The following is a 26,315-nucleotide window of genomic DNA, read 5'->3' as shown; positions in this document are numbered from 1 at the left end:
ATCACTGATGCATGTGCATCTTCCAGACAGCTTTTTCTGAGTTTTCAGAAGAGACCAAGTTTCTTTAAGCAGAGTTTTGTGACATATCCATCTCAAATTGCCTCATCAGATACAGAGAACAGAGAAGAACGCCAATGCCAAATGAGCCACCTGGTTCCCAAGGTAGCTGCTGAAAGGGAAAGTTTAAAGTCACTCCCTTTCTCCCCATGGCTGTGTTTAGCATAAAAGTCAAACGAAGCATAAAAGAAACAGGAAGACCCCGAATTTTGTCAGTTACAGAATAAGTATAGTTATGTAGTCTGGGAGATGTTGCTTCTTTCTACACCTGGCTTGCAGATGGCTGTACTCCCAGTACATTGCTTAGGCGGAATGAGCCAAAGCTGAGTTGTTATCTGTATAACTGGCTTCCTGATTATTGCTTTCAAGGACTCTCTGTACACGTGCAATTGATGAACTAAATGGAAATCATTCGAAGACTAAAAATAAATTATCTTCATCTTATTGCTCTCTCTCCCCCCACCCCATCTGTCTTGTTTTTCAGTCATGCCAAGCCGACCTTGTGAAGGACAATGGTCACAAATATTTCCTTTCTGTTTTGGCAGATCCCTACATGCCGGTAAGGTCAAATAATCAGTCCTCACCACCATCCACCATCCCACCTCTCTGATTAGAACTTATGCTGCTATGAGGCAGCCATGCTGTTGATGGCCATTTTCATTGTTTCATTTAATTTGGATTGTTAAATTAAGGAGACCTTTGAGAGCCCTCAGTGTCAAAAGAGGCAAGTTCCAGCAGGAAGGATCTTCTTAAAAATAATAAAAAAAAAATATTTACCTTGAAATATTCACTTCTTATTTTATCTAATCCTCAATCTTTTGTGTGTGTTTTCAGGCTGAACACAGGACAATGACAGCTTTTATCCTGGCAGTGATTGTCAACAACTACAATACCGGGCAGGTGAGTAAAAGTTGAGGAATGGTGTGGATGGTTCTACATCTGACCACATTAATAATCTTGAATAAAAATGTTAGGGACCCTACCCCATGCATCTATGCTGTTTTCTTTAGAATTGTTTTATCGGCAAATAACGTGTTAAAATATCATGCTCTGCCCTTTGTTATAGGAAGCCTGTCTTCAAGGGAACTTGATTGCCATTTGCCTGGAGCAGCTCAATGATCCACATCCTCTTCTGCGCCAGTGGGTGGCTATTTGCTTGGGGCGAATTTGGCAGAATTTTGACTCTGCAAGGTGGTGCGGTGTGAGGGACAGTGCCCATGAAAAGCTCTACAGCCTTCTCTCTGATCCAATCCCAGAGGTATTACATCATCCAGTGGTTAGAGTGGTTTATGTGCTTGCCTTAGCTACCCAAAACAGCTTCCCTATATTACTTGATCTGATCAGGGTACACAACACTAAACTTTGAAAGTATTCTTTCATCCTTTTTTAAAAAAACCAACAACTATTGATGAAAGTATTTCTATACCACCATATAACATATGTGGGCAAGTGTACAGCAATTAAATATAAAACACCTTTTAAAACAATTCAAATAACCATTAAAGTGGCTGGCTAATGAAACAGCTGCAAAGGCTGTTTAATTTATGAAGATCTTAACTAATAAGGCATGAACATGATTAAAAGAAATCTTAGTCAATTAATTTCATGAGTTTTGAGTGATTTATCTAGTAATTAATTCTATATATGGGTAAAAATAGTAATTCTGAAGGAAGCTTTCTTCATTGTAGCAGATGTCATATTTTAATATACGTTCCCTTCTATGTAAGAGAAAAGACAGAATGCCTCTTTTAAAAGAGCACTCACCACTTGTAGTTTTTATGAATACTTGTATTAGGCAACATCCAGTGATGTCTGCCTTCTTATGCAATAGAAATCTGTTGGTGCAATAGAACCTCTGGTCTTTGTCTCCCTGTACATGCCCAAAATCCACTCCAGAGGGTTTCTCAGTTTTCTGGAGCTGATTTTGCAGATTGTGGGGACTGTAAGGTGGAAGAGAAGGAAAAGCCCATGAATACATGCCCAGTTAATTTATTTGATTAAAGCTTATACTAACTGATTATTAACTATTGCAGGCCTGGGTGGTGCTGTGGGTTAAACCACAGAGCCTAGGACTTGCCGATCAGAAGGTCAGCGGTTCGAATCCCCGTGATGGGGTGAGCTCCCGTTGCTCGGTCCCTGCTCCTGCCAACCTAGCAGTTCAAAAGCACGTCAAAGTGCAAGTAGATAAATAGGTACTGCTCCGGTGGGAAGGTAAACGACGTTTCCGTGCACTGCTCTGGTTCGCTAGAAGCGGCTTAGTCATGCTGGCCACATGACCCGGAAGCTGTACGCCGGCTCCCTCGACCAATAAAGCAAGATGAGCGCCGCAACCCCAGAGTCGGGCACGACTGGACCCAATGGTCAGGGGTCCCTTTACCTTTAATCTGTTAACAATTGCAGCTTTCAGCTGATGTGTTGAGGGACTACTGGCCATGTAAAAATACCATAGCTCTCATATGTCTACATTTACTTACTAGATGTGTCCTTAATGTTGGGAGTCCTTTCCAATAGGATGGATATGTTCTCTTATGACATCTTTGCACTAAAACATGCAAGTGACAAAGTGTATGCTAAGAGTTGGACAGAGATTATTTATGTTTCTTTTTCAGGTTCGCTGTGCTGCAGTCTTTGCCCTTGGCACCTTTGTAGGCAATTCGGCTGAGCGGACAGATCATTCTACCACTATTGATCACAACGTTGCCATGATGCTGGCTCAGCTCATCAATGATGGAAGTCCCATGGTCCGAAAGGTATAACATGGGGTTGGGAGGGATAGGTGCTAGAGCTGCTGTGTTGCTGCTCAACTTGTTAGTCCTGTCTGAACTGACTTTTATAGTTCATTGCAGCTGTTCAAAACTTTGATTTACTGAAAACAGGGAAAACCCATAGCTCAGTGATAATGTGCATCCTTCGCATGCAGAATGTTCCAGTTTTAACCTCCAGCCTGTTCCAATTAGCAGAGCTGTGGGTCTCACTGCCTGAGACCTAAGAGAACCTCTGACCGTCAGAGTAAACAATACTGGACTAAATGGACCAATGGCCAGATTCCTTATTCAGCAGCTTCATCATATGTTTATATGACTGTTCAGACTGTCCCTTGGCAATTTGTGCTTAGGTTTCCTTTTTCCTCCCTTGAGCTGGTCATGAACATGTGAGGGCCCTGAATGACAACAGCTTTAAAACATTACAAGGTGAATCCTTGCACCCATGACTATTGCCAAACATTAAATGGCAAAAGACGCACAGTCTTCAGAAATAGCCCAATAACTATTTCATGTATTGAAGAGAAAACCCAGGTTAAAATATAAGATCAGCTGTGGACTCACTGTAAGCCTCAGTTTGATAACGTGGAAATAATAGTGGCATGCCTTCAAGATAAATTATTTTAGCTCCAAAATGTTGTGTTAATTGCAAACAGTAATAAAGTATTGCTAAGTTTCCCCCTTTCTCATTAGAAATACCATAGGGATTCTTCAGGTCAGGGGAAACTACTTAACGTCTGTTCTATTGAAATACAATTCTAAAACCGGGCATTTGAGTTGTTTCTGTGCAGTGTATTGTAATCGCAGGGTAATTTAGGATTCCCAGATGTCTAAATCTAGCCCTCTTATTCCACAGCAAAGTCCATACCGGACAGACGGGTGTCCGTCCGGTATGAACTCTGCAGAAAAAGAGCACAATTATAAGACCTTAGCTCTGAAATTCTGTTCTGGCAGCATTACACAATAAAGAAAACATGGCATGTCCGCAAACTGGCACTTTCTAGGCCATTGTTTGAGTGATTCATGAGGATGAATATGCATACTTTGTGTACATGTGGTAGTGGCAATGGCTATCTGTCCTAAAATTTGCTTTGTTTTTTGGAATTGGCTTTTGTTCGTGGTGTACAGCTTTCGCACACTGCTGCTTCTGCAGGCAAGTCTTCTTAGATCTTTGTGCCAGTAGAATCCTTACAGTAAATTGATAACACAGCAGGCTTCCCATTTTACCTCCCACGTGGCCACTTCTCATTGGTTTCTCCTTGTTTTAACATCTTGTCTTCATCAGAATGGTTTGGGGGGGGTAGTTAGCCAATGTGAACCTTGGCTGCTGAGACTGCTTCATCATATGTAAGCAAGTGCCATTTCCTCAATGCGAGAAACAGGGAAAGTTTTTGCACTCCTGCAGGTCATACTGGCTCTCTGTTTGTTGGCGATTTCTTTGAATCACAAGCCCTGTCATGTCAATCGTTTTGTCTCTCCGTTTCCTGAGAGGCTTACGTAAATTTCAGTTTGCACTCGCCTTTCTGTTTTCAGCCTGAGGAATAACATTGTTCTGCTTTTCTCCCTGTCCTGGGGGAAATAAAATTAACTTCATCACCCAGAGTGTGATAAAGAACACTTGCTGCAAGAGGTGGTATAGGGTCAGTGGGGGGAGTTGACCTTGAATTGAGGGCATACACGCCATGGATCCCTTTACCATCACAGCTCCCGGGGGCCATCACTCTGAAACACAAAATGCTTTTTCTTGTCTGACCTGAACGTCAGGCTGCTTCATTTTGCCCAGTGGGGCCAGGCATGAGGCCTTTATCAATATGGCATTTCATTTGCTGTACAGTATGAGAAATCCCTTTGCAACAGAAAAAGGGCATTGCATAACAAAATAATGAAAGACCAGGCATTAGAAAAGGATTATTTTAGACCTGGCACCATATCCATCATTGAAAAGTGTGCTGCTGAATGCCAAAGGAAAGTGATATCTGTCAGCAGAGAGCTGTCAGGCTTGTATGTCACTACTTTCATTTTGGAGCCGCTGCATGAAAAAAAAGAGGACAGGGAAATGAGATTAGCTGTCCTGGCCTCTCTCTCCAAGACCTCAACACTTTGCAGAATTTCTTGATGCTCTTGCTACTTCCTCCCGAAACAGAAGCCACGTTTTGTCTCTGTAGTCCTTTCCTATTTATCACCCTTTTGATAGCAGAGTCTTACATTACAATCTACCAAATTAAATATGAAATATTAATTTGTTACTGGAAACAAGAAGTATGTGGCAGCCCTCCGAGAGGAAGAAGGATGAGTTTTGCAAGTGCAAGAGGGAAACAGGACAGTTCTATTCGGCAAAGAGCTTTCCATAATGGATTGGTAGGGAGAGGGCTGAGATGAAACAATAGTCCCTTGAAGATTGTTTTTCCTAACCTCCCACTTTAGAGCAGTAGCACATCAGTCACTTGATAGCACTGAGAAGCATTGTGACCAGAGCTTCCTGCCTAGTCTTGTCAAATTTATCATAGGCAAAATGCATTTCATCTTTTCTAGCCTCAGTTTGGGTAAATAGGACATTAGTAGTACTGTGTAGGCCTATTAAGAAAATGCCTTGGTAAGTTTCTGATCCTTCTGCACAAACGACTAAGCAACAATAAGAAGAGACTTTGATAGAATAAACAAAATTCTGTGCTAGTCTTGCAGAATTCAGGATTTCCCACCAAGAAATCTTTGCCTTTTTCACAAAAAATAAGTAGCAGGTTGTGTTCCCCCTAAACCACCAAGGTTCTGCTTGCCCAATGTCAGATTTAATTTCTTTTTTGAGCTGACTGTGAACCACTGTGAACAGTTATGCATTTCTAACAGGGCATCATGCTATTTCTGTAACTCTTGGAATCATCATAGAAAAGGTTGGCAAGGCTTTACGGTCTGGACCATGACCCAGGAGGTCACACAAGAACCTTGCCTTTTTTATGATTCATTATGTACTACAGAGGAGCTTGAATGGACCAGAGAAGAATGGCACAATATTCTCCCTTCCCCTTCAGTTCTTCCAGTAGCAGTAGATCAGTTTGACAATTCTTGGCTGCATCAAAAAGTAAAGAGTAGCCAATAATGAAAGATCTTTCGTTGCAAAGAATTCACTTTGGAGTCAAATGTTCCAGCTTTCTTAAGATCGTCACACTAAAGTGAAGGAAAAATCAATGCTTCACAAAGCCAAGTATAAAAAGTGCCCTCGTCCCCACTTGAGGTGACAAATGGGTATTAATTTTGTCAGAAGGCTGCTTTCACAGGGACTTGATTCTGTTGCTTGCTTTATTTAAAGTTGCTCACAAAATAGAGCTCTGGGTATAGGTATATAAATTCAATAAATAATAAAATAATAATAATTAATAATAATATAGAATCTTTCCACTGCATTTTCACAAAAAGGAACTTTGTAAAGTACTGCTATATGCTATTTTGAGGATTGATAATATTTGCTGTTGGTACTTTAAAGTCAAAATGTTCAACCCAATGAATGATTGCAGGAGGGATGGGGAGCCTGTCACAGCCCAGATGTTGTTAGATTCCAATTCCTATCAGTCCCACCAGTATAGCCAATGGTCAGGGATGGCAGGAGTCGTAGTAATAGGTCCTCCTTCCTGCTTTACAAGATACACTGAGGTGTGAACAGAATGCTTCAATAGCACTCTTGCTCCTGGACTTGTTAGGTTAAATTCAGAAATATATTGGCTTAACCTTAGAATTTGGAGTGGAGATTACTGCATCAATTTGTTTATTTGCCTTCAAGACCCGAAACATTGTTCTTTGAGTAGTCCTGGAACTTTGACTTGCAGATGGGTGTCTGCTTTTCCTTTATATTATCAGGTGAATGAGATCTTCCCTGTTTTGTTGTTTTTTTTGCAGTGATTCGAGTTCTTTGCTGTCAGTTATTTCACATGCACACAGTGTTCAGAAGTCTGTTTTTCCTCCATTGCCCTCTCCCTAGGAGTTGGTGGTTGCACTGAGTCACCTTGTGGTCCAGTATGAAAGCAATTTCTGCACTGTTGCCTTGCAGTTTATGGAAGAAGAAAAGAACTATGCACTGCCATCACCAGCTGCTCCAGGTAATACATCATTTTCTTTATTAAAAAATTATAATAAAACTGTGGAAGGTAATTCTATGAGGGAGGGCAGTTTATTGGCTAAATCACATATTTTTGGCAACCCTTCCCCCTGAAAAAACTGATTTTGTGTGTGAAGGTCAAATGAGGGCTTCATTTGGCTCCATTCACACATCATGGTAGATTAAAGATTTATTGTGGAAGGACAAATAGTTCCCATTTCACTTCTCCCCTAGCAGAAGCAGGAGCAACAAACCACAGTCCCTGCTTTAGCATTGCATCCAAACGAGGAGACATGGTTTGTTTTATTCTAAACAAACCTTAATATGAAGCTAGGGTTTATTCTTACTGTGACATGTGGACTGGGTCAGTGTTTTCTATCGCTTCTCCTCTTCTTTTCCTCCTCTTTATACATTCTTCTTAATTTGGGAAATACAGAAATCTGGATAAATTGTTGCTGGCCTTTTATCTCGTGAAATGTCATCTTAAATATTAAATATCCTGGATAATCTCTGGGGACTTGGGAACCTCTCCTGTCAAATAATTTAGATGAAAATACAGTTGTCTCCCTGCAATGAGTAATTCAATAGCGCCTTTGTCTGAAAGAGTGGATTATATTAAAAAATATGAAAACCTACTCTCCCATTCCCTTGTCTTTCTTGTTGCCGTTGAATAAAATAATAACGTGTTTACTCAGGATAAATTAAAGCTGTTATGTAAATAAAATGCACAAGAAGCATCTTATCTACGGCATCAAGACCTAGCTATATCTGGCACAGAATTTCTAAAGCTTTTATACAGCACAAATGCTTCTTGGATCTCTCTTAAGGAGGAAAACGGTTAAAATGCCAGGCTCTCATAGTATACTGTAACTCCTGCAGCTAAGCATTTGGCTGGGGGCGGGGGGACCCTAAAGCTTTGGTTGACCTTTTGTTACAGACAAGTTATCTAGCCTCACACCTCACCATCACACCCCGCCACATTCCTTTAAGTGGGGTTGTCATGTTAGTCCCATTAGAGTTAATGGAGCCTGCACAGCACTTGGTCAGCAAAGTCTAAAATGAATAGATGGAAACAGTAGCTCAGACTTAGGTCTTGTATGCAGGAGGATGTATTCTCCTAATGCCAAAGTAGGGTACTTGCAGCAGTTAGTTTTCGTCTCCATTTATGGACTACCAAGGCCTAACCCACCTTTGTATAATATTAGGCCACAGTCATGCTAAAAACAGAAAGTTGTGATCCTTTTCCTGGGTGTTAGGAGGATAAGGTAGGAAATGAATAACAATATTGTCTCCATAGAAGGTGGAAGCCTGACTCCAGTGCGAGACAGTCCCTGCACACCAAAACTCCGTTCTGTCAGCTCCTACGGGAATATAAGAGCAGTCACGACAGTAAGGAATTTGAATAAGTCTCTGCAGAATCTCAGTTTGAATGAAGAATGTAAGTTTGCTTTTCAGGATTCTCTTATCATTTACTCTTTGCATGCATGTATGCAAAGCTTACTCATATGATTGCTTCCAACCACAGCAATAATGAACCGACTCAGTGCCTATAAAAGTTTGGACGGCATACCTAAGTGATGTGACGCAGGATTAGATCTGGAAAACATGAATGGAAGAGAATTCACAGAAGAGCACTTTCCTGTCTCCTCTCACTCTCCTCCCACTGCCGCCCCATGTTAAAGGCCAATTAAGAGGGTCAGGGAATCCTCCAAGGTCGGAAGAGGCATGGGAGGAAGTGAAAGGGGAATGGGCAGTTCACATGATGCTTCCATGTGATTTGGGGTGATTTCCCCCTCCTCTAGAAATGCACCCATCACATTCTAGAGGGTCCTCTGACCCTCAGGATCAGCTTTTTGCAAGTGCAAGATGGAATAATAGCACAGTAAGCCCCCTTCTGCTTGCAATTTCCAGTGTACTCAGTTGTTTTTTTAAAGAGAGATTAAACTAGCCTGTCTTTATATCTTGGGGTTGCTCTTCCCATAACTTGAGTAGTGGTTCCTAATTAGCACTGTACTGCAGACACCCTGCTTTTCAAAAGCCAAGCCATGGACCTTTGAAAATGTTGACATCTCTGTGGTAGTTTTGGATATGTTATTGGTGCCACCATACCCTCCAACATGTCCCAGCGCAAAACAGGGACGTGCTCACATGTGAGTCATGTGACCAACACAAGAGCACAGCACCAAAAAGCACATTTTTGAGTACTGTGCTCTTGCATGAGAGCACAACCCCCCAAAATGGGATGTCCCAGACAGTTGGTGGGTATGTGTGATGGACCCTCCTGGGTGGGCTATGTGGGCCCCCTGGGGTCTGCAGGCCACCAAGTGGGAATCACTGCTCTAGAGCAAGATTTTCCACAGCCACTAATACCGACACCCTATGGTTGATGCAATCATGCAGGAAATGAATGAAGACCTGGGGGTCAAGAAAAGGGCCTAGGAATGAAAAAGAAGTTTACAAGGCATAATGCCAAAAAATTAATTGAGAGCTATGAGCATCAGAAATATAAGCATAGGCATTTACAGAGCACACCTCCCTTGCCAATGTTGAATCTCTATATTTAATAAGATAATATTACAAGACATCAATTTTATGGTTTATGGTCATGGTGATGGATAATTAAGAAATGTTAATCATATATTGATATTTCTTGACTTTATTTCATTTACGTTCCTAAGAATTTGGGTTGGAGTCAATGACAACTTTATTGGCACATCGAGGGGTCAATGTACTCAGAAGTTTGGGGAATCCTGCTGCATACTGATACTCCAAGGAATACTGCCCTTGCACACTTGCTTCTCTCAGTGTTTCCTTACTTATTCTTTGTCTTCAACAGCTGGGAGCTCTGTTGCCTTTTCCCCTGGGAACTTGAGCACCAGCAGCAGTGCCAGTAGCACTTTGGGCAGCCCTGAGAACGAAGAGTATATCCTGTCTTTTGAGACCATTGACAAGATGAGAAGAGTCAGCTCCTACTCTTCACTGAATTCACTGATAGGTGAGCCTGCACATTTCCAAGCCGCCTCATCTCTATGCTGCAGAGTATGGTAGGAAAGCTTTGAGGAGTTCTTTGTAATGGCACATAGGCTCTTAATGTGAGTGGACAGCAACCTGACAAAAGAAGATGGGAAATTTGTTTGAAGTTTTTTTGTGTGTGGATGCAGAACAATGACACAGCTGGAGTTGTGTGTGAGAGTGTGCCAGCTTTTCGAAAGGGGATGATGCATTTTCCGTGGTTAACAACCCCAGCAAAAGAACCAAATGTTGACTGGAATTTGCAGCTGCTTCCAGCATTCTTACCTAGAAAACTGGGTGTTTATATTTGACTTTAGTTTTGATGCACTGCCTTGTTGATAGTAACACCTATGTTGGCTACAATATACTAGAGCAGAGCTTTCCAAATTGTGTGTCACAACACATTAGTGTTTTGGCTGCAGTGTATAGGTGTGTCGCACAATGTATGTCCGTATCTCTTAAAGGGGGTTAGTTTAACCTCTGGTTTGCTAGTAAAACTGAATTACCATGTCTCAAAATGATGCATGTCTAGGAAGTGTGTCACCAACATGAAAAGTTTGGAAAGCTCCATACTAGAGAGTGAGGCTGACTGTTATTTCAGTTTCTGTTTCCCTGTTTTCTAAGGCTCATGGAGAACTCTATAAGAAGCCAGTTGTGTTCATGTTTGTCTGCATCTGTGCATCAGTTAACTAAGTGATCCATGGAAATTGTGCAAAGATGAGCGGGGAGTGGGATGGAGACAGAATTCTTGCACCTTGCTTTCTTATTTCTCCTCCACTACCATTACAACCTTCCCTCTTACACCCTCCTCACGTCATTTCCAGTCTTTGTCTGGGCAGGACAGGAAAGCACCCAATTAGAACAACTGCTCCTTTTGCATCATAATGGACGTGGTTAACTCATGTGCCACAGACATTTCCTCCACACTTAGCTCCTGTGTTTATGTGGAGGTGAAAAGGGGGAAATAGGTCAAACCACCCAGATAAGGAAATAAAAGTGCTACTGGCTTGGCTCTGCATATAGAAAGACCTAGTTCCAGTACCTGGCACCTCCTGTTATAAGGCTGAGTTGTAAAACTTGAGGCCTTGGGAAACCATGGGCTAGATGGGCAAATAGTCTGACACCGGTCTGTTTTCTTATAAGAGTAGCATGGCAGGATTAGTACAGTGCTTTGGTTCCTGTAGGATTGTTTGTTTGTTGTAGCTAAATTACTCAGGCTTGCTATGTTAATCATCCCAGTCCCCAGACTAAAGTAATGTAGGTTTTTGAGGAAGAGTGAATTGGTCGGATATTAAACTCACACAGACCGTACCAGAGTATGAAGCACAATATTGCTCCTAGACTATGATTCTAACTAATCATCGATCACATTGAGATGATGACAAATGGTCACACAGCCATTGAAATTTGGCTACATGATAACATTGCAAAGCCAAGTAAGCGAGGACAGGAAATATTTCCATTGCCTTTGTGCTTATTTGGAGCCCTGCCTGCTGAAAAGGCATAGTTTTTGAAGGGGATAAGAGTTTATCCAAAAAGTGCCCCCCCCTTTAGCTCAGCCCTGTAAAATGGCCCACTGTCTCTGTTCCTGTGGGTATTTCTCCATAGTCTTCTGCTAATGTAAAGAGGTGCATATTTAGTTACAGTCGTGCCTCGCGAGACGAAAAGAATCCGTTCTGTGATTCTCTTCGTCTAGCGGTTTTTTCGTCTTGCGAAGCAAGCCCATTGACGGATTAGCGGATTAGCGCATTAGCGCTATTAGCGGCTTTTATCGTCTTTTATCGGCTTATCGGATCAGCTGATAAGCGGCTTAGCGGCTTAGAAAAGGGGGGGAAGGGGGGAAACCACAGGAACTCGCAAGACATTTTCGTCTTGCGAAGCAAGCCCATAGGAGATTCGTTTTGCGAAGCACCTCCAAAACGGAAAACTCTTTCGTCTAGCGAGTTTTCCGTCTTGCGAGGCGTTTGTCTTGCGGGGCACCACTGTATTTACATGTGTCTTAAAAGAGTTTTAGAGCACAGCTGAAAAACATAGCCTAGGAATGAGATGAGTGAGAGCATCTTGAAGCACAAAAGCAGCTCTCTAGTGCCTTCCTCATTCATATTCAGACAGGAACAGCTCATATCCAGCTGTAAACGACATAGCTTATGGAAGTGTTTAAAATTCATAACTTACACGGAATCCCATTACTTTCAGCACTTACCTCTTTAAGGCCAGGGTTTTTCTTCTTCCTCCATGGTTTCTTTTTTCTCCTCCTTCCTTTTTCAAATGCATCTTCCAGCCTTGCCTCTGCTGCATCCTAAAGGAATTGGTAAAAAAGAAAAAGGAAACCTGAACTTGGTCCGTAGGTTTGCGCTTGAGTTGACCTGAATGGCAGATTATGTAAACTTTCGGAATCTTGTCAACACCAACCCATTCTCTCCTGTTTAAATTTCTTCTCAATTACACTGGGCAGGAGGGGGATAACCTGTTCAGGACCAAAGGCCACAATAAGAATTTCATGAGCTAGATGGACTCAGACCACTTACACATAATTGACACTAACATTGTAAGATTATTATGGATTTCTAGGCAATGAAAAGTTGCACTTTCTTTGTGACACCATTTGTGTAGTTGGCAGTGTACTGTTCAGGGTAGACTATGAGCTCATTTTGGGTGATGAACAAGGTCTAGAGGAGACTGGCTTGGGATATGAGGCAGTATTGAGAAGCAAGAAGCAAGCATAGACTCCTGGGTATCTGTGGCTGGATCAGGTTGTTCACAGTACCCAATAGCTCCCTAGGCAAACTCCCAGGGAAGAGGGATGTTGTCTAACAAGAGTCTTAGCCCATCCAAATAGGCCCAAGCTCCAACCTCTTAACGGAGGGCAAGTAACTTGGAGCATGGCACTCCATTGTTGTCAAGTGGGCTTCCAGGTATGTTATCTCTGTTGAGAGCCTTAATGGAAGTGAAGGTTATGGGTGGTGATGGAGTTTTGGATCCTTTCTTGAGATGGGCCAGTGTTTGGCTCTGTATAGGGCACCTTCATGGATTCAGTTAGCTTTTTTTAGCTCATGGCAAGTAGCTGACTAGCCTAGACTAATTCTCAGGTCAGCCGTAGAGTCCCTTCAGCATATGAAGAGCAGGGAAAGGCAATATTGAACAAGTAATAATTTATGCATAGAGAGGGGCAGGATGGAGATAAAAGCATGTGAGGAATGGCTCCATAGCTCCATAGTAAAGCACATGGTTTGCATGCATCTGTTCTCAGGTTTCTTCCCTGGCATCTCCGGTTCAAAGGGTCTCAGGCAACAAGTCTGAGAAAGCCCTCTACCTGAGACCTCAATGAACCACTGCCATGCAAAGTAGACAATACTGGGTTAGACAGAGCGGTAGGCTTCTGACTCCATATAAAGCAGTTTCATATGTTCAAAGCCTTTTGATGCTTTCGTGCATGGGGCCTTTTCTCTCAGTTGCAATCTCTTTATTATCATTTCTTAATATGCACCTTTTGTTATGCTGCTAAATGTGAAATTTATTGTTCTTTCATAGCAGTTGGTGGGGTGGGGTGAATACAACCCTCCTGACCCTGACATCACAGCTGAATGCTGCAACGAATTAGAATTTTGCAACAGTCTGCTGTAAAATAAATATCCTTAGAACTATATAATTTAGAGCTCCAGAACTGAACTGAGCTCACAATAAATCTACACCAAAATCAATTTTGGTTACACCCACACCCACCCACACAGACACACACCCCTTTCCAGCTTTCTTCATTCTTTCAACATAGTTTAAGGGCAAGGAGTCAATTTGTTGTCATCTTTGTAAAACAGCTGGGGGTCAGAAATCTGTGTTGATCTACTTCAAATCACACAGTGATCTACCATTAGATCCTGATCTGTCTTGTGCTCACCCTGTTCTAGCACAATAGGCATAAATTCGCTTCTCCTCTGCAAATGCATGCATTTTAACAATCCTCTCCCCCACCCCACTTCCAGTCTATGTAAGGCCATAGCACTCCCATAAGTGGGTCAGGCTGAGGCATTTTGCTTCTCTAGAACACTGCAACTCCACCAAATTTTGTGCTTAGGTCTACCTTTTGCTACATATCCAAATGATATCTGAATCCCATTTTTAGCCCTTTCTCATCTCGAACATACTGTATTTGTGCTTTTATGCTAATGCAATTATCCAAGCAAAATGTGGTTTGCCTTGGAAATGAGTTTTCTGAAACCTCCAGGATCCATCAAGCCTGGGGTTTGCCTGATTTGATGGGGAAACGGGAGTTATAAGCAGTGTACTTAGGAATCCACCTATACATAATGCTATTTACAGAATACTGTAACTGTTCAGAGAGTGAAGTTATGGTCTTTGTAGGGCTAGGATAAGAAAAGGTAAAACATGAGATGCAAAGGAGAGGAAAGATAACATTTATTACATTTTATTATTATTACATTTATATCTTGCTGTTCTTCCAACAAACTCAAGTCAGTATCCATTGTCCAGTTTCCTTCTTCTGCTATTTAACCTCACACAGCATTCCATTAAAGGTTTATAACACTAAAAGAGAGTGACTGGCCCAGGGAGCTTTATGGCTGTGCAGAGATTTTAATTCTGGTCTCCCTGGTCCTAGTGTGGCACTTTAGCAACTACAGCACACTGGTTAGGCTTAAGAAAAAGTGGGGAACTTTTCAAAAATGATGTGTGTTGCCACAAGCATGCATATTTAGATTGCTTTTCTCATATGCAGATTTAACAAGCCATTTGTGCCCTCATTTTAAAGCAGATGAAATGTCGGGTGTATCACCCAATTAAACAAATCTTAGTAAATTAATTGTATACACTTTAGGTGGCATAAATGGGAGTACCTCATTTAAGATGGTGCTTGCTATCAGCAGGTTTTACATTTGCACTTAAAAATAAAATAAAATAAAATAAAATAAGTAAAAAAATAAAGTAAGTTAAATAAATAAATGTGCTGGTTGATTGGTCAGGACACCATTTTCATAAATAAATAAAAAATTGGTTAACCGTTTAATTCACTAAATGTTGCAGTCCTACTTTAATTGCCTGTCATGTTGGCAAAATATGCATGATATAAAAGAGCAATATTGTTAACACAATAAAACAGTAAAATAAATAATAGCTGGTAGATTTTTATAAAATTTATTTTACATATGTCATATGGATATTCACTCTCACTGAATCCCATGCACCATAACTATTGATAAGGTCTGGTTTTTTCTAAGGCCAGGAAAGTTCAGGCCCCCATATGGGATATCTTTGTCAGCTTCCCACAATCTCTAGTTTTCCCCGTGGCCTTTCCCAGTTTTACCAGGGGTATGTGTAGAGGAGGTAAACTGGCATCTGAAAAGGTTCTCACTTTGTTCCTGATGACACAGTTGTGTTGCCAGGAATGCTGGGATCTGTAGCTCTTAATTCCTCCCTGCTCAAACCATCAAGACAAGAAATTAAACTTGATTTAATCTCCACTGGGTTGCAGGGTCACAGTAATAACTTAAAGGTTCGTTCTTCAGGGTCCCTAGCTTTCTTTAGCTCTAGTTTACCTACCCTTTCTCTCCCCTCTCCCCAGCTCAGTAAATTTGGGGTGGTAGGAAAGCAGCAGGGAATATGAAGATGACTGACACTTAGGCAAGCTAATTATGGGCTAAGACAAACTTGGGTTAGTTTGTAATTAGAATGGAGGAAATTCTGAATTTTGGCCCCATCCATTGTTGTGCAACTAGGGACTGCAGTGTTGGATTCCTCCAGCTTCTGATCTCTGACTAAGCCAGGCACTGGTGGGAAATTAAATGACAGCACAGCTATCTCAACTTTTGTGTGCCATGCCCTTTTCAGTACTTAGGGTGGTGAGGCAGAAAGATGTAAACCATTTGTACTGCCCTAATCATGGCTGTTAAATTGAATGAAGAGCCATGCATATCTGAATAAAAACCAAAAACTATCAATGAAGAAGGCAATTTACTTCCCATGTTCATTGCTAAAAGGAATCATTTTGCAACTCTGTACTGCAAGGTCCATTTAACCAGTGTTGAATTGGCCCAGCTAATTACAGAGCTGTCATTTTAGATGAACTTGCAGCGTATAACACTCCTTCCTCATGCTTTGTTTCTGCATCCCTTTTTTATTTATTATTGTACTCCATTATGCAGAAGTAGAAAAGCTTCCCCACCCCCCCTGCTGCTAGTATTTCCTTTCATCAGCACACTGACTCAGTTGGTTCAAGCTTGACACGAAGCAATTTTGGATGCGTCATTCATGTGAATCAGTGCTATGAGCAATCCTTTCACTAAAGGGGGGGAGAATAAAATAAAATAATGTATAGGGAGGTAGGGGGTACACTTTCTAATGAGTCAAAAAATTCTTCATAGAAATTCCCTCTGTTCTCCTCAGCGAGTGAGTGAATGAGGAATTGTAGTGGTGAATTCCGTTTTTTAAAAAAGATCAAATATATTAAAACCAAGTCTTTTGTGTGAGCTCGCTCTTTCTTCTTCTGTCATAAGAGAGTTCTGGTGTGTGTTAGTACAGAGTGCTGGAATACTGAAACACAGATTCCTTCTCCACCTCACCCCTGGTCTTTCATGAACTTTAAAAGGAATCTCAAACAGTTGAGATTTCCCAGAAGTCCTTATGTAACTTTCTGCACAGAACTAAGAGCACAGGAGGCAGAATGCTGATCAGGGAGAAGAGGGCTGTAGAGAGCTCTCCTGGTGGTACACGCTGCCTGATGCATTGACAGCTGGCATCTTCTTGACTTTCATCATTTTTTCCTGTGCCTTCCAGAACACATGTGCCAAAAGTCAGGTTTGTTCTATAATCTCAAAGTCTAGCACAACAAAAGATACAAATTATGTGCAGAAAGTTCTAGACTAAGTAGGGTGAGAAGATACTAGCCAAAGCTGAGCTTTGTCATGACCCTGGGGTCAGACTCCCCTTCTTCAGCTGGATGAGGCTGGGGATTCAAGATGGGAGAGCGAATTGCTCTCAGGGCCAACCCCAGAATACATACTAAGAAGCATTTGTGCAAGAGAAGCCCATTGCGCCAGTACCTCTACAGCCCAAGAGGGTCATGTTGCCCTCCTCTGATTCAGCTCAGTGGAACGTCTGCTTCCCACACTCAGTCAGAGTCCATGACTGCTAAAGCAGGCTGGGCACCATTAAACAAAAAGCCTCTTCACACAGTTGGTGGAGCAAGTTACTTGGACAGAGCTGAAAATATTAATTTAGATTCAATCTGAGGATGGCTGCTGATGAAGCAGCATTTGGGCTGTTTGAGCTGTGCTCTTATGGAATCCTCAGCCTGAGCCCTGCATGGAGGTATCCAAGGGGTCTGTGAAGCCCCACCTCGCCTCCTCACTGCCAACTTCATCATTCAAAAAAGAGCAATGATTCATTAAAAAGTCAGAGCTATTTTGGATACCCACACAGTAGTCTTTTGATGGCTTTCATTCTAATTCAAGAGGGAGGGAATAGCAACTGCATACAAGATTGGCCAAACAGTGGCTGACTTGGAAAAATCTCCTTTGTTCAGACAGTTTCGCATACCTCTTCATGTCATCTTAGGTCTATGATTGACCATAGGAAACTGTCTTATACTGAGTCAGACCATTGGTTCATCTTAGCTCATTGTTATCCACACTAAGTGACAGCAGCTTTCCCAAGATTTCCAAACCTTCCCAGCTCTGCCTGGTAAAATCAGGGATGGAACTTGGGGCCTTCTGCAGGCAAAGCAGATGTTCTACCATGGACCCATATCAGTGGTATGAAAGTGATTTACCAGCATGAGGGCAGCAAGTAACCTTGTAGTAATCCAAGACAAGTTTTAACACTTGTTCTGCCTGGGGTAACCAGTGGAGTTTGGTGCTGGTGAGGCCAGAAGTAAAACAATTGCATATATTGTTGGTGAGGCCACAGTTGGGGAACACAGGGTACAGTGGGTTGTATCCAGCATAGTACTATGTGAGCATTCTATCAGCACAATGATTTCTGCTTGTGCATCCCCTAAATCTGTTGCACACGGGAGAAGGAGAGAGGGAGGAAGTCCCATTGTGCAAGCAGAAATCTTTGTGCTCACAGTATGTGATAGCTGAAAACCAACCAGTCCCATTATTATTATATTGTAAATATATTTTTATTTATATGTCACCTTATATCCAACAATCTCAAGGCAACTTGCATAGTAAACATACCGTATTTTTCGCCCTATAGGATGCACTTTCCCCCCTCCAAAAATGAAGGGGAAATGTGTGTGCATCCTATGGGGCGAATACAGGCTTTCGCTGAAGCCTGGAGAGCAAGAGGGGTCGGTGCGCACCGACCCCTCTCCCTCTCCAGGCTTCAGGAAGCTCTGCGCAACCCTCGGGAGCCCGGCGCAAAGCCGCACCGGGCTCCCGAGGGTTGTGCAGAACTGCCTGCACTCCCGGGCTCTGCGCAGCTCCGCGCAACCCTCAGGAGCTGTGCAGGCAGCAGCAGGAGCTGTGTGTCAGGCAATCAAACAATCATTTGATCTGCATGAGCAAGTGAAAAGTCAAGAAGTTAGGTTACTGCCCTAAAAGCTTTTTTTCCTGTCAAAGGGAAACTGACCCATTTAACCAAGGCAGAGACATAAATGAGGGCGTAGTCCATACACATCTGACTAAGTCATTGGACAAAAGTTCACAACTAAACTATCAGAAGTCATTCTTTTGCCCCAAATGTTGTGTAAAAATTATGTTAGGTGCAATCACGATACTGATGAGAGGGATTTTCTTTCCAGTGTGTGTTGTTTTTCATATTCTCCTGGGGAAATAACAGTACCATTTCATTAGCAATTAGTTGTACCTGGGTTTTTTTTAAAAAAAATCATTGTCATCATATTGCAGCATCTATCTTAAATGAATAAGAGAGCTCATCTTTCAAAGATCCTGTCACAGTTATGAAATACAGTCTAAATCTGGGTTGTAGATTATTTGAGACTGCTAATGTGCTCATATTCAAGTAAAATAACATGTCCAGGAATCATTGCCAGTCATACAACTAGACTCTATTAGCATTTATAATTTGACCTCTGAGTCTCTATGTCTAGTAGTAAATTGAAAGCATACTCATTAATTAAAGAGATTGTAATCTCCTTCTGGCAGGGATTTATCTTTTGCCTGTGAATATATGCAAACCAGCATATATCCTGATGCTGTTATATAAATAATAACCGTAAATAATAATACTGAGTCTGGGACATTGTCACAGTTATAAGATCAGTATATAATATGATAAATTGGCCATAGGATTTAATTCAGAAATACATTCCTTTTTTCCCCCTTTTGCTTCTAGGAGTTTCTTTCAACAGTGTTTACACACAGATTTGGAGAGTCCTCTTACACTTGGCTGCTGACCCATACCCAGATGTTTCAGACTTGGCTATGAAAGTGCTCAACAGCATTGCTTACAAGGTAAACTATTGAGTTCTCAAGATTTCGCAAACTATAAATAAGTGGCTCTTGCACTTCTCCTTTTGGAAGGCTTTCTGTAATAATGTTACCAGTCAGTGAGAGCTTGTAGAATAGATTCTCACATAAATTTGCTTATTTTGGTTGTTACTTTTTATTTATGGTCTACTTTAATCGAAGAACTATAGCCTGAGGAATAGCACTTAAAATGAAAAGAAATAGTTAATTCTCCATACCCTGCAAACAAAACAACAACAAAAACTTGCAATCTAAATCAGGTACAGGTCATACAGGGGGAAAGGGGAAAATTTTAAAATTATGCATTATGTTATTAGACTGAATGTGCCTTAATCCCATTAATAAACTTGTTCTGATTTCCTGTAGCAGTCCCCTTCCCAAAAACACAATATACAACTATTCATCCTAGTTCAGCTCTGCTTTTGTGGAGGAGTTGAAACTTAACTCTTAACATTGCCCTTCTTTGCCTTCTGCAACTCTGCCCTCTGAGGGGAGAAAGAAAAAGGAGAGTAGATGCTCAAACAGCTCCAGAAGAGCGTAATAGGCAACTGCTAGCAGGAAGGTAGTCGTTATTAGAAGGAACTGAATTATGTAACATGAATAACCCTGTAGATAGGGCTTTCCTTTAATGTCTAGCTAGTAAATTTGACTTGCGGTTTTGGTTATTTTCTTTGCAAACTCATTTAGATTATGCAAGTGAGAGTAAGACTGGATTGCAGATTGAAGCCACAACTGCTGCCCAGTGCAGGTGATCTAGTACATGTGAGTCAGCATGCAGACACCCCATCCCACTCCTCACTTCTCCTGTATGGATTGAAAGCACCACCATTATTGCTATTCTTCATTTTGCAAGGATGATGTGTGTTTCACTCCAGAGGCTGCCATCACTGCTGTTTTTGGAATTATTAGCTCAAATAGTGTTGATAACTGTGCTGTTTTGGAAATCACCTGTGATAATAAATCTTCTACCACAAACAAAGCACTCCCTAAACATTTAGATATTTGCTCTTGAAAATACTTCCCCCATCACTCTCTCTAGATTGCAGCTAGGGGCTATTTGGATATTGTCTTTGTTATGTTCTTGGCTCAAGCCCTTCTGGTTGCTCCAACAAACAAACAAACATGAGCCAGTCCAACATGAGGTGAGATCTCTTGCTGATTATTCATTCCAACAATGTAGCTCAAGAAGTTGAGGCTAAATGTGCTATGAGAGATGTCACTATTTTAGTGTGCTGAGAGGTGTCATGTTTAAACCTGTTGTTCTCCTTACAGTGCTATTTTTTCTTTTAAAATGTTTCTTTACTGGCACCCATGACCCACTGATTATCTCAGCTGATTGGCTAAATCTCTTTGGGTAGTTTTACGACACTGTACCAAACGAATTTAAGCATAAGGAATGAAAAATCATGTTCCTGATACTTGTTCCTGTTCTTGCTCGTATCATTGTTACACTTACATTCATAAGATAAAATGATCAACAATATGGATCAACAATATGGATGCACATATATAGTGCACTTACCTGTAGACCAGGTTTCTGCTACTTAGATACAATAGAGTATGAGTATGACAGTTCTGGGTAATCCTTTCTTGCAACAAGGTGATTTAGCAAGCATGGCCTGCAGATTGAGTCATCATCATATTAAGGTGGTGAATTTTTCCCATGGTGATTTTTCTACAGCTCTTCCTTTCCTTTCAACCAGTGTAATAATAGAATTATTCAATGATGCCTCTGGCTATTTGCACATATTGGAATTAAAGCTGATGTACTTTCATGTGTGGCATAACAGAATTGCAAGGTGGACAGGATCCATGATGGACCATTCCATTCCCGACCTCCAGGAAATAGAGATGATATATAACAGGATATATATAGAGATATAGAAGCACTACTCAGCCATATGATTCGCTTTTCCCATCGTTCACTTTGGTTATACAGTTGCTGCTGCCAAATCAGTTAATGGGTTTGGTATGATAATAGTTTAAATCATTGTTGAACTAGTGGAATTGGCATGGCTTAGAAGCAAGGTCTTCCAATAAGTGGCTATATATGCTCATTCAAAGAGAGCTCAGACAGCAATTAATGAATAGTGGTATTATCTACCATCTCTGTCAAAGTTGCCTTTTCTCTCCATCTTGAAAGTGCCAAACTTGATATGATAGAAGCTGAGGTGTCCAGGCAGTACCACATTTTATGTGGTTGGTAGGCACACATGTGCTATATGTTTCTGAAGGCGGAGGAGGAGGAAGAGGAGTCATATTGTGACTTCTTTTTTATTATTTTTAAATATTTTATTAAGGATTTTCTTGTTTTACAGAGGTAGGTGTAATGCCTCGTATTTCTCTCCCCCCCCCCCATGTAACATTTTTACAAATCTGTTTCATTTGTTGAGGCATTAGGGGGAGAAGAAAAAAGAAAAAAAGAAAGGGGGTGGAGGGAGGGAAGATGGATGGGGTGGGGTCGGGTGGCGGTGTTTCTATTATGCTTAATGTATGTAGAGTTTGGTGTCAGCATTGCTTGTGTTGTTCACTTGTGTTCCTTTGGTGGTGAGAGAGTTTGGGGTTGGCCTAGGGTGTGATTGTTTGTTTGTGATTGGCTGTGGTGATATTGTGACTTCTTCATCATAATTATGGATGGGCAGTGTTCCCTTTGAATAGCATCACCAGGTAAATTTCATTATATTTCTGGACACCACAACCTGCATTTCTGTTTATATTTTATACAATATACATCACCATATTTTGGAGGGAACCATTTCCTTAGCTTACAAATAAATTACACACACACAACCCAAATGCTTTGTGGTTATATCGCTAAGGAAAACCCATGGCAATTGTGCAGGTCCTCAGACTTGGAAGGGGAGAGGCCATGTCCCACGACAGTCAAAGAAGCTTGGGATAGCTCAAGTCCAGATGGCCTTAGAATTTGCAAATATGATAAGGTTAGTATGTGTGACTGCAGAAACCAGGGATTGGGAAATAGTAAAGGGAGCAGAAAATGTTCTTTGTGGCCAAGGATTTTAGCTGCTGCCAATTATTCACCTGCCATTCATCCTTTGTGTCTCCTACTCTTTGAGCTTTTACAACATCATGTAGAATAAATAAATTGTGGCATTTCACATTTGGCGTACTTGTTCAGATAGTCTTTTAACCTGGTGGTAATAGATGTTTTCTGCTTACACAAGAATTTCTGGATCACATCCCGGAATGTACTATGCATTTTCTTGGCTCCATAAAGAAGACAACAGAAAATGGCTACGCTTTTTGGCAGGGTGTTGTTGAGCATTCTTTGGTGGAATGGGAAATGCAGTGGAAACCTAAGTGTTTGATACATAACTGACAGTTATCATATAGTAAAAGGAACTGTTGCAGTGACCTCTTGCGTGTCCCATGAAACAGTGCTGACATAACACTGAGCACGGATTGTGTTTACCTCGTGATGATTACTGGTACTGCTGAGCAGACAGGATATCTGCACTTGTGATAGGTCAGCAAAGGTTCATTATAAAGTGTCGATTCATATGTTTATCATAAGTAAACTTCATAAATGGTTGCAGCTTGTGCTTGAATCTACCCTTTTGAAGCGATGATAGATCTTGTGTATCTCAGCATGAATGAAAGCCAGCAGTTTCTGCTTTAAATTTTATGTTCGAAGTTGAATGTCTGCCACTTCCCCATTTTTGTTGAATGTGTGAACTAGTTCCAGGTTTTTCTGTTGAATCCTCAGGAGTTACTAAATTTTTTTATCTGAACTGCCATTGTTATGTGCCTAGGTGAACTTTGCATAGTGGTCTTCCTCATCTCCTTTCAAAGCTTCCAGAGCACCTGTTTCTAAGTGACTGAACTTAAAAGGGTCAAGTTTAAATCCTTGAAGATGAAAAATTTCAGACCATTACATCATTGCCTAGGTTCTAGTTTTATGGCATTTCATTATAGTGACTGACCATACAACCTTTATCTCTCATCTCTGCTTTTTAAAATTTAGGATGATTTGACAACTCCACATAGGTTGAATTGTGCTTTTGCTGTTGAGCAAATTTCATTCATCACAGAGGGCTTCCAGTGGGACAACTATTTTGATGTGGTTGTAAAAATATTATGTTATATTTTAGCACATGGAATGATGGTATGAATACTCCAGAGTGTTTCTAACAGAGATTCCTACTTGCTATGTTCCTGAAAAGATGTGAAGTATGATACACTTGATCTTGAAGCATCAGATCAGCTTTATTTATACAGCCATTGGTCCATTATAAAATTCAACTGGCATAGCAGACCCCAAACAACATAGAATGCTGCCCATCACATGAAGTATGATAGACACTAAACACCCATCAATCCAAAACTCACTCCATGTGAACTCTTATCTTGAAGCATTGCAAGTCCAATTACCATGGTAAAAATGGAAACTTTTCATCAACACATCAAAATGTTCATTTAAGTTTGCCCTGCCTGTCTTTTTTAAGAAGCTAATAAAATGTGGACTTGCATTGAAAGTTAGGATTAGCTGCATGACTCTACACATGCACCAAAACAGTAAGGCTTGGCTCTGTTCAATGAATTAACTTTCATTCTGGGTAGAATTGAAATATACACGATGCCAGTGTACATGTTGGCACACTAAAGAGTTTGTGTTCCTTGGCCCTGTCTACCCAGGCTGTCAACCTTCCTTATTTTAAGTTTCTAAATTTAGCTGTAAGGGACTACCTACAAACTACTATAATCATATGTACAATCATACATTTGTTTCCCCTTCTTTCCTATGAATAACTCCAAACCAGCATGTCAAAAGATTTTCCCTCCAGATTAGCAAGATTGTAAACCTTTGACATCAAAATATATAACAAGAGTGTTAACAAGGCCTTGAGCTACTGGAAGGGATGTATTTCTTCAGAAGCTGCTGTACATCTTGGCTGTGGTGTTAGGTCAAACAGTTTAGGGGCCTGAACATCTTCTCTTCTTTCAGAGCACTGTATTGTGTACCACCAAACACAGACAAATACTGTTGTTGAGTCATAACAATATTGTTATTAATGCTAAATATTTCAGTTCTGATCCAAAGTTCCTGCTGCAGAAAGCTGTCCTCTAAAAAGCCTCCCTAAAAAGTCTCCTAGTTTCCTGAAGTCAGTTTTATTTGCAGAGAAGGAAGAAAAGCTGTTTTCTCCTATGTTAACATAAGTGCCTTCCATATTGCAAGCTAACGTGTGGCCCTCCAGGTGTTGCTAGACTACAGCTTTATAGCTTCAACCACCCCTGACCTTTGACCATGGAGTCCAACAATATATGGATGTATCCTGGATTTAACCTACAACTAAAAGCCTTTGAATATTGGGAAACACAAAGTATGTTTCCAGTTCTGGTGTGACTTGCAGGTTCCCTGTGAAGAAACTAGCCTACACCACTGATGAGGGTCAGATGGAGAAGAATATTTTGTCCGGTCCTAGAAGACCATATAAAGGTTCTGGGTTTTAATAACCGCATGTCCTCAACAGAAGAGAATCAGCAGGGGAATAAGCGTTAGACAATAAGGGTTTCAAAAATATAATTTACTGCTACACAGATTCCATAGCCATCTAAGACATGATGGAGAGCCAATTTGATTCCAAAATGTAACCTGTCATGCTGGCTGTTCCAGCAGCAGCTTCTCACTCTTATAGATGTGGCTGTTACTACATCAACTGCAATTTCCCCGATCAAGGGTATGGTGCTAGTGATGGCCTTGAACCTTTTCCTAATGAGCTGGGGAGGAGAGAAGAAAACTGCCTCAAAAGGCCGGCTCAACAAGGTGAAATCTGAAGGAGAGAGGCAATATGTGCCCTCAAGCACGGCTGCTGCAATCATCCAGTTTGCACCCAGCAATTTTGGGTGTAAAGTGCAAATGCAGGTACAATTGGAAAATGGCCTGCTGTTCATGCTATTTATTTCCCCGAGTTCCCAAATGCCTTGTCAGTGGCTCTTTACACCTTTTGTGTAAACTGCAGAGATCTTAATGGTCATAGTTTCAGTCTCTTTTGGATTTGACACACCCCTATAAGTGAAGTGTCTGCTGAATAAGAAGCCTGGTTTTTCACACTTCTTTGCCTGTTGTTCCCATCTCTCCCTTATCTAAGATTTCTAAAGGCAGTGAAAGAAGCTTATCTGAATACCTTTTGGGAATTGCAAGAACTGCTGCACATATTTTCCTGCTTCTTTGTTGTTATGGTTGTTGTTGGTTTTAAAGTTATTGCTGCTGTTGTTTCTGAAGTTATTGCCTCAGAATCTATTACCTCACGCCAGCCCAGTATCTCAAGTGAATTTGGAGGGAAGTGACTCCAGTTATGAGGTCAGAAAGTAGTTTTTCTCCCCTGAATGCAGAGGGAATTTTTTTCCATCTATGGTTTCAGGTGGGTTAAGCTACTTTTATAAAGCACCATTTGTCCATTTGTTTGCAGATTTGAATGTTCTAGTTGCTGGTAATCTGTCGCTACAGTATTTTGGAAGGAACATTTGCTGAGGCATCAAGTTCAAGTTGGGCATTTTGGTCAGATTGGTCATTTTAATGAGTTTTTCATTTTATAAAGGTAACCTCATTTGCCTGTTTTCTATTGCCAAATCCTGCCCCCAAAGTACCAGTGCAAGTGTTAACATATTATATCTTGCATATGAATTAGGAACCTTTTATTAATAGGCATCAGATGAACCCTTATGTCGGGCATGGCCAAACTTGGCCCTCTAGCTGTTTTGGGACTACAATTCCCATCATCCCTGACCACCGGTCCTGTTAGCTAGGGATGATGGGAGTTGTAGTCCCAAAACAACTGGAGAGCCAAGTTTGGCCATGCCTGCCTTATGTCGTAAGTACATATATCTAAGTTGTATAGCAATGCTGAAGACTGCTTCCACTTCCCACCACTGATATTGAGGTTCAGCGGGTGGCGCTGTGGGTAAAAGCCTCAGCGCCTAGGGCTTGCC

At 41.2% G+C, this 26,315-nt stretch overlaps 1 protein-coding gene across 2 annotated transcripts in view; it reads left to right on the top strand.

Annotated features, from left to right (window-relative positions):
- Positions 1 to 26,315, top strand: part of RPTOR (regulatory associated protein of MTOR complex 1) — a 327,700-nt gene that overhangs the window by 239,535 nt on the left and 61,850 nt on the right. For both annotated transcript variants that reach the window (XM_082212377.1, XM_082212376.1), the window contains exons 14-21: positions 542 to 616; positions 892 to 957; positions 1,124 to 1,315; positions 2,667 to 2,807; positions 6,790 to 6,907; positions 8,204 to 8,344; positions 9,743 to 9,901; positions 19,231 to 19,349. In XM_082212377.1, coding sequence (XP_082068503.1) covers positions 542 to 616; positions 892 to 957; positions 1,124 to 1,315; positions 2,667 to 2,807; positions 6,790 to 6,907; positions 8,204 to 8,344; positions 9,743 to 9,901; positions 19,231 to 19,349 — 1,011 coding nt within the window. The remainder of the gene's footprint in view (positions 1 to 541; positions 617 to 891; positions 958 to 1,123; positions 1,316 to 2,666; positions 2,808 to 6,789; positions 6,908 to 8,203; positions 8,345 to 9,742; positions 9,902 to 19,230; positions 19,350 to 26,315) is intronic.

The sequence above is a fragment of the Podarcis vaucheri genome (assembly GCF_965113315.1).
Source record: "Podarcis vaucheri genome assembly, chromosome: 2".
Classification (NCBI taxonomy): domain Eukaryota; kingdom Metazoa; phylum Chordata; class Lepidosauria; order Squamata; family Lacertidae; genus Podarcis; species Podarcis vaucheri.
Note: the sequence above shows the minus strand (reverse complement) of the source record. Positions and strands in the feature narration are given on the sequence as shown.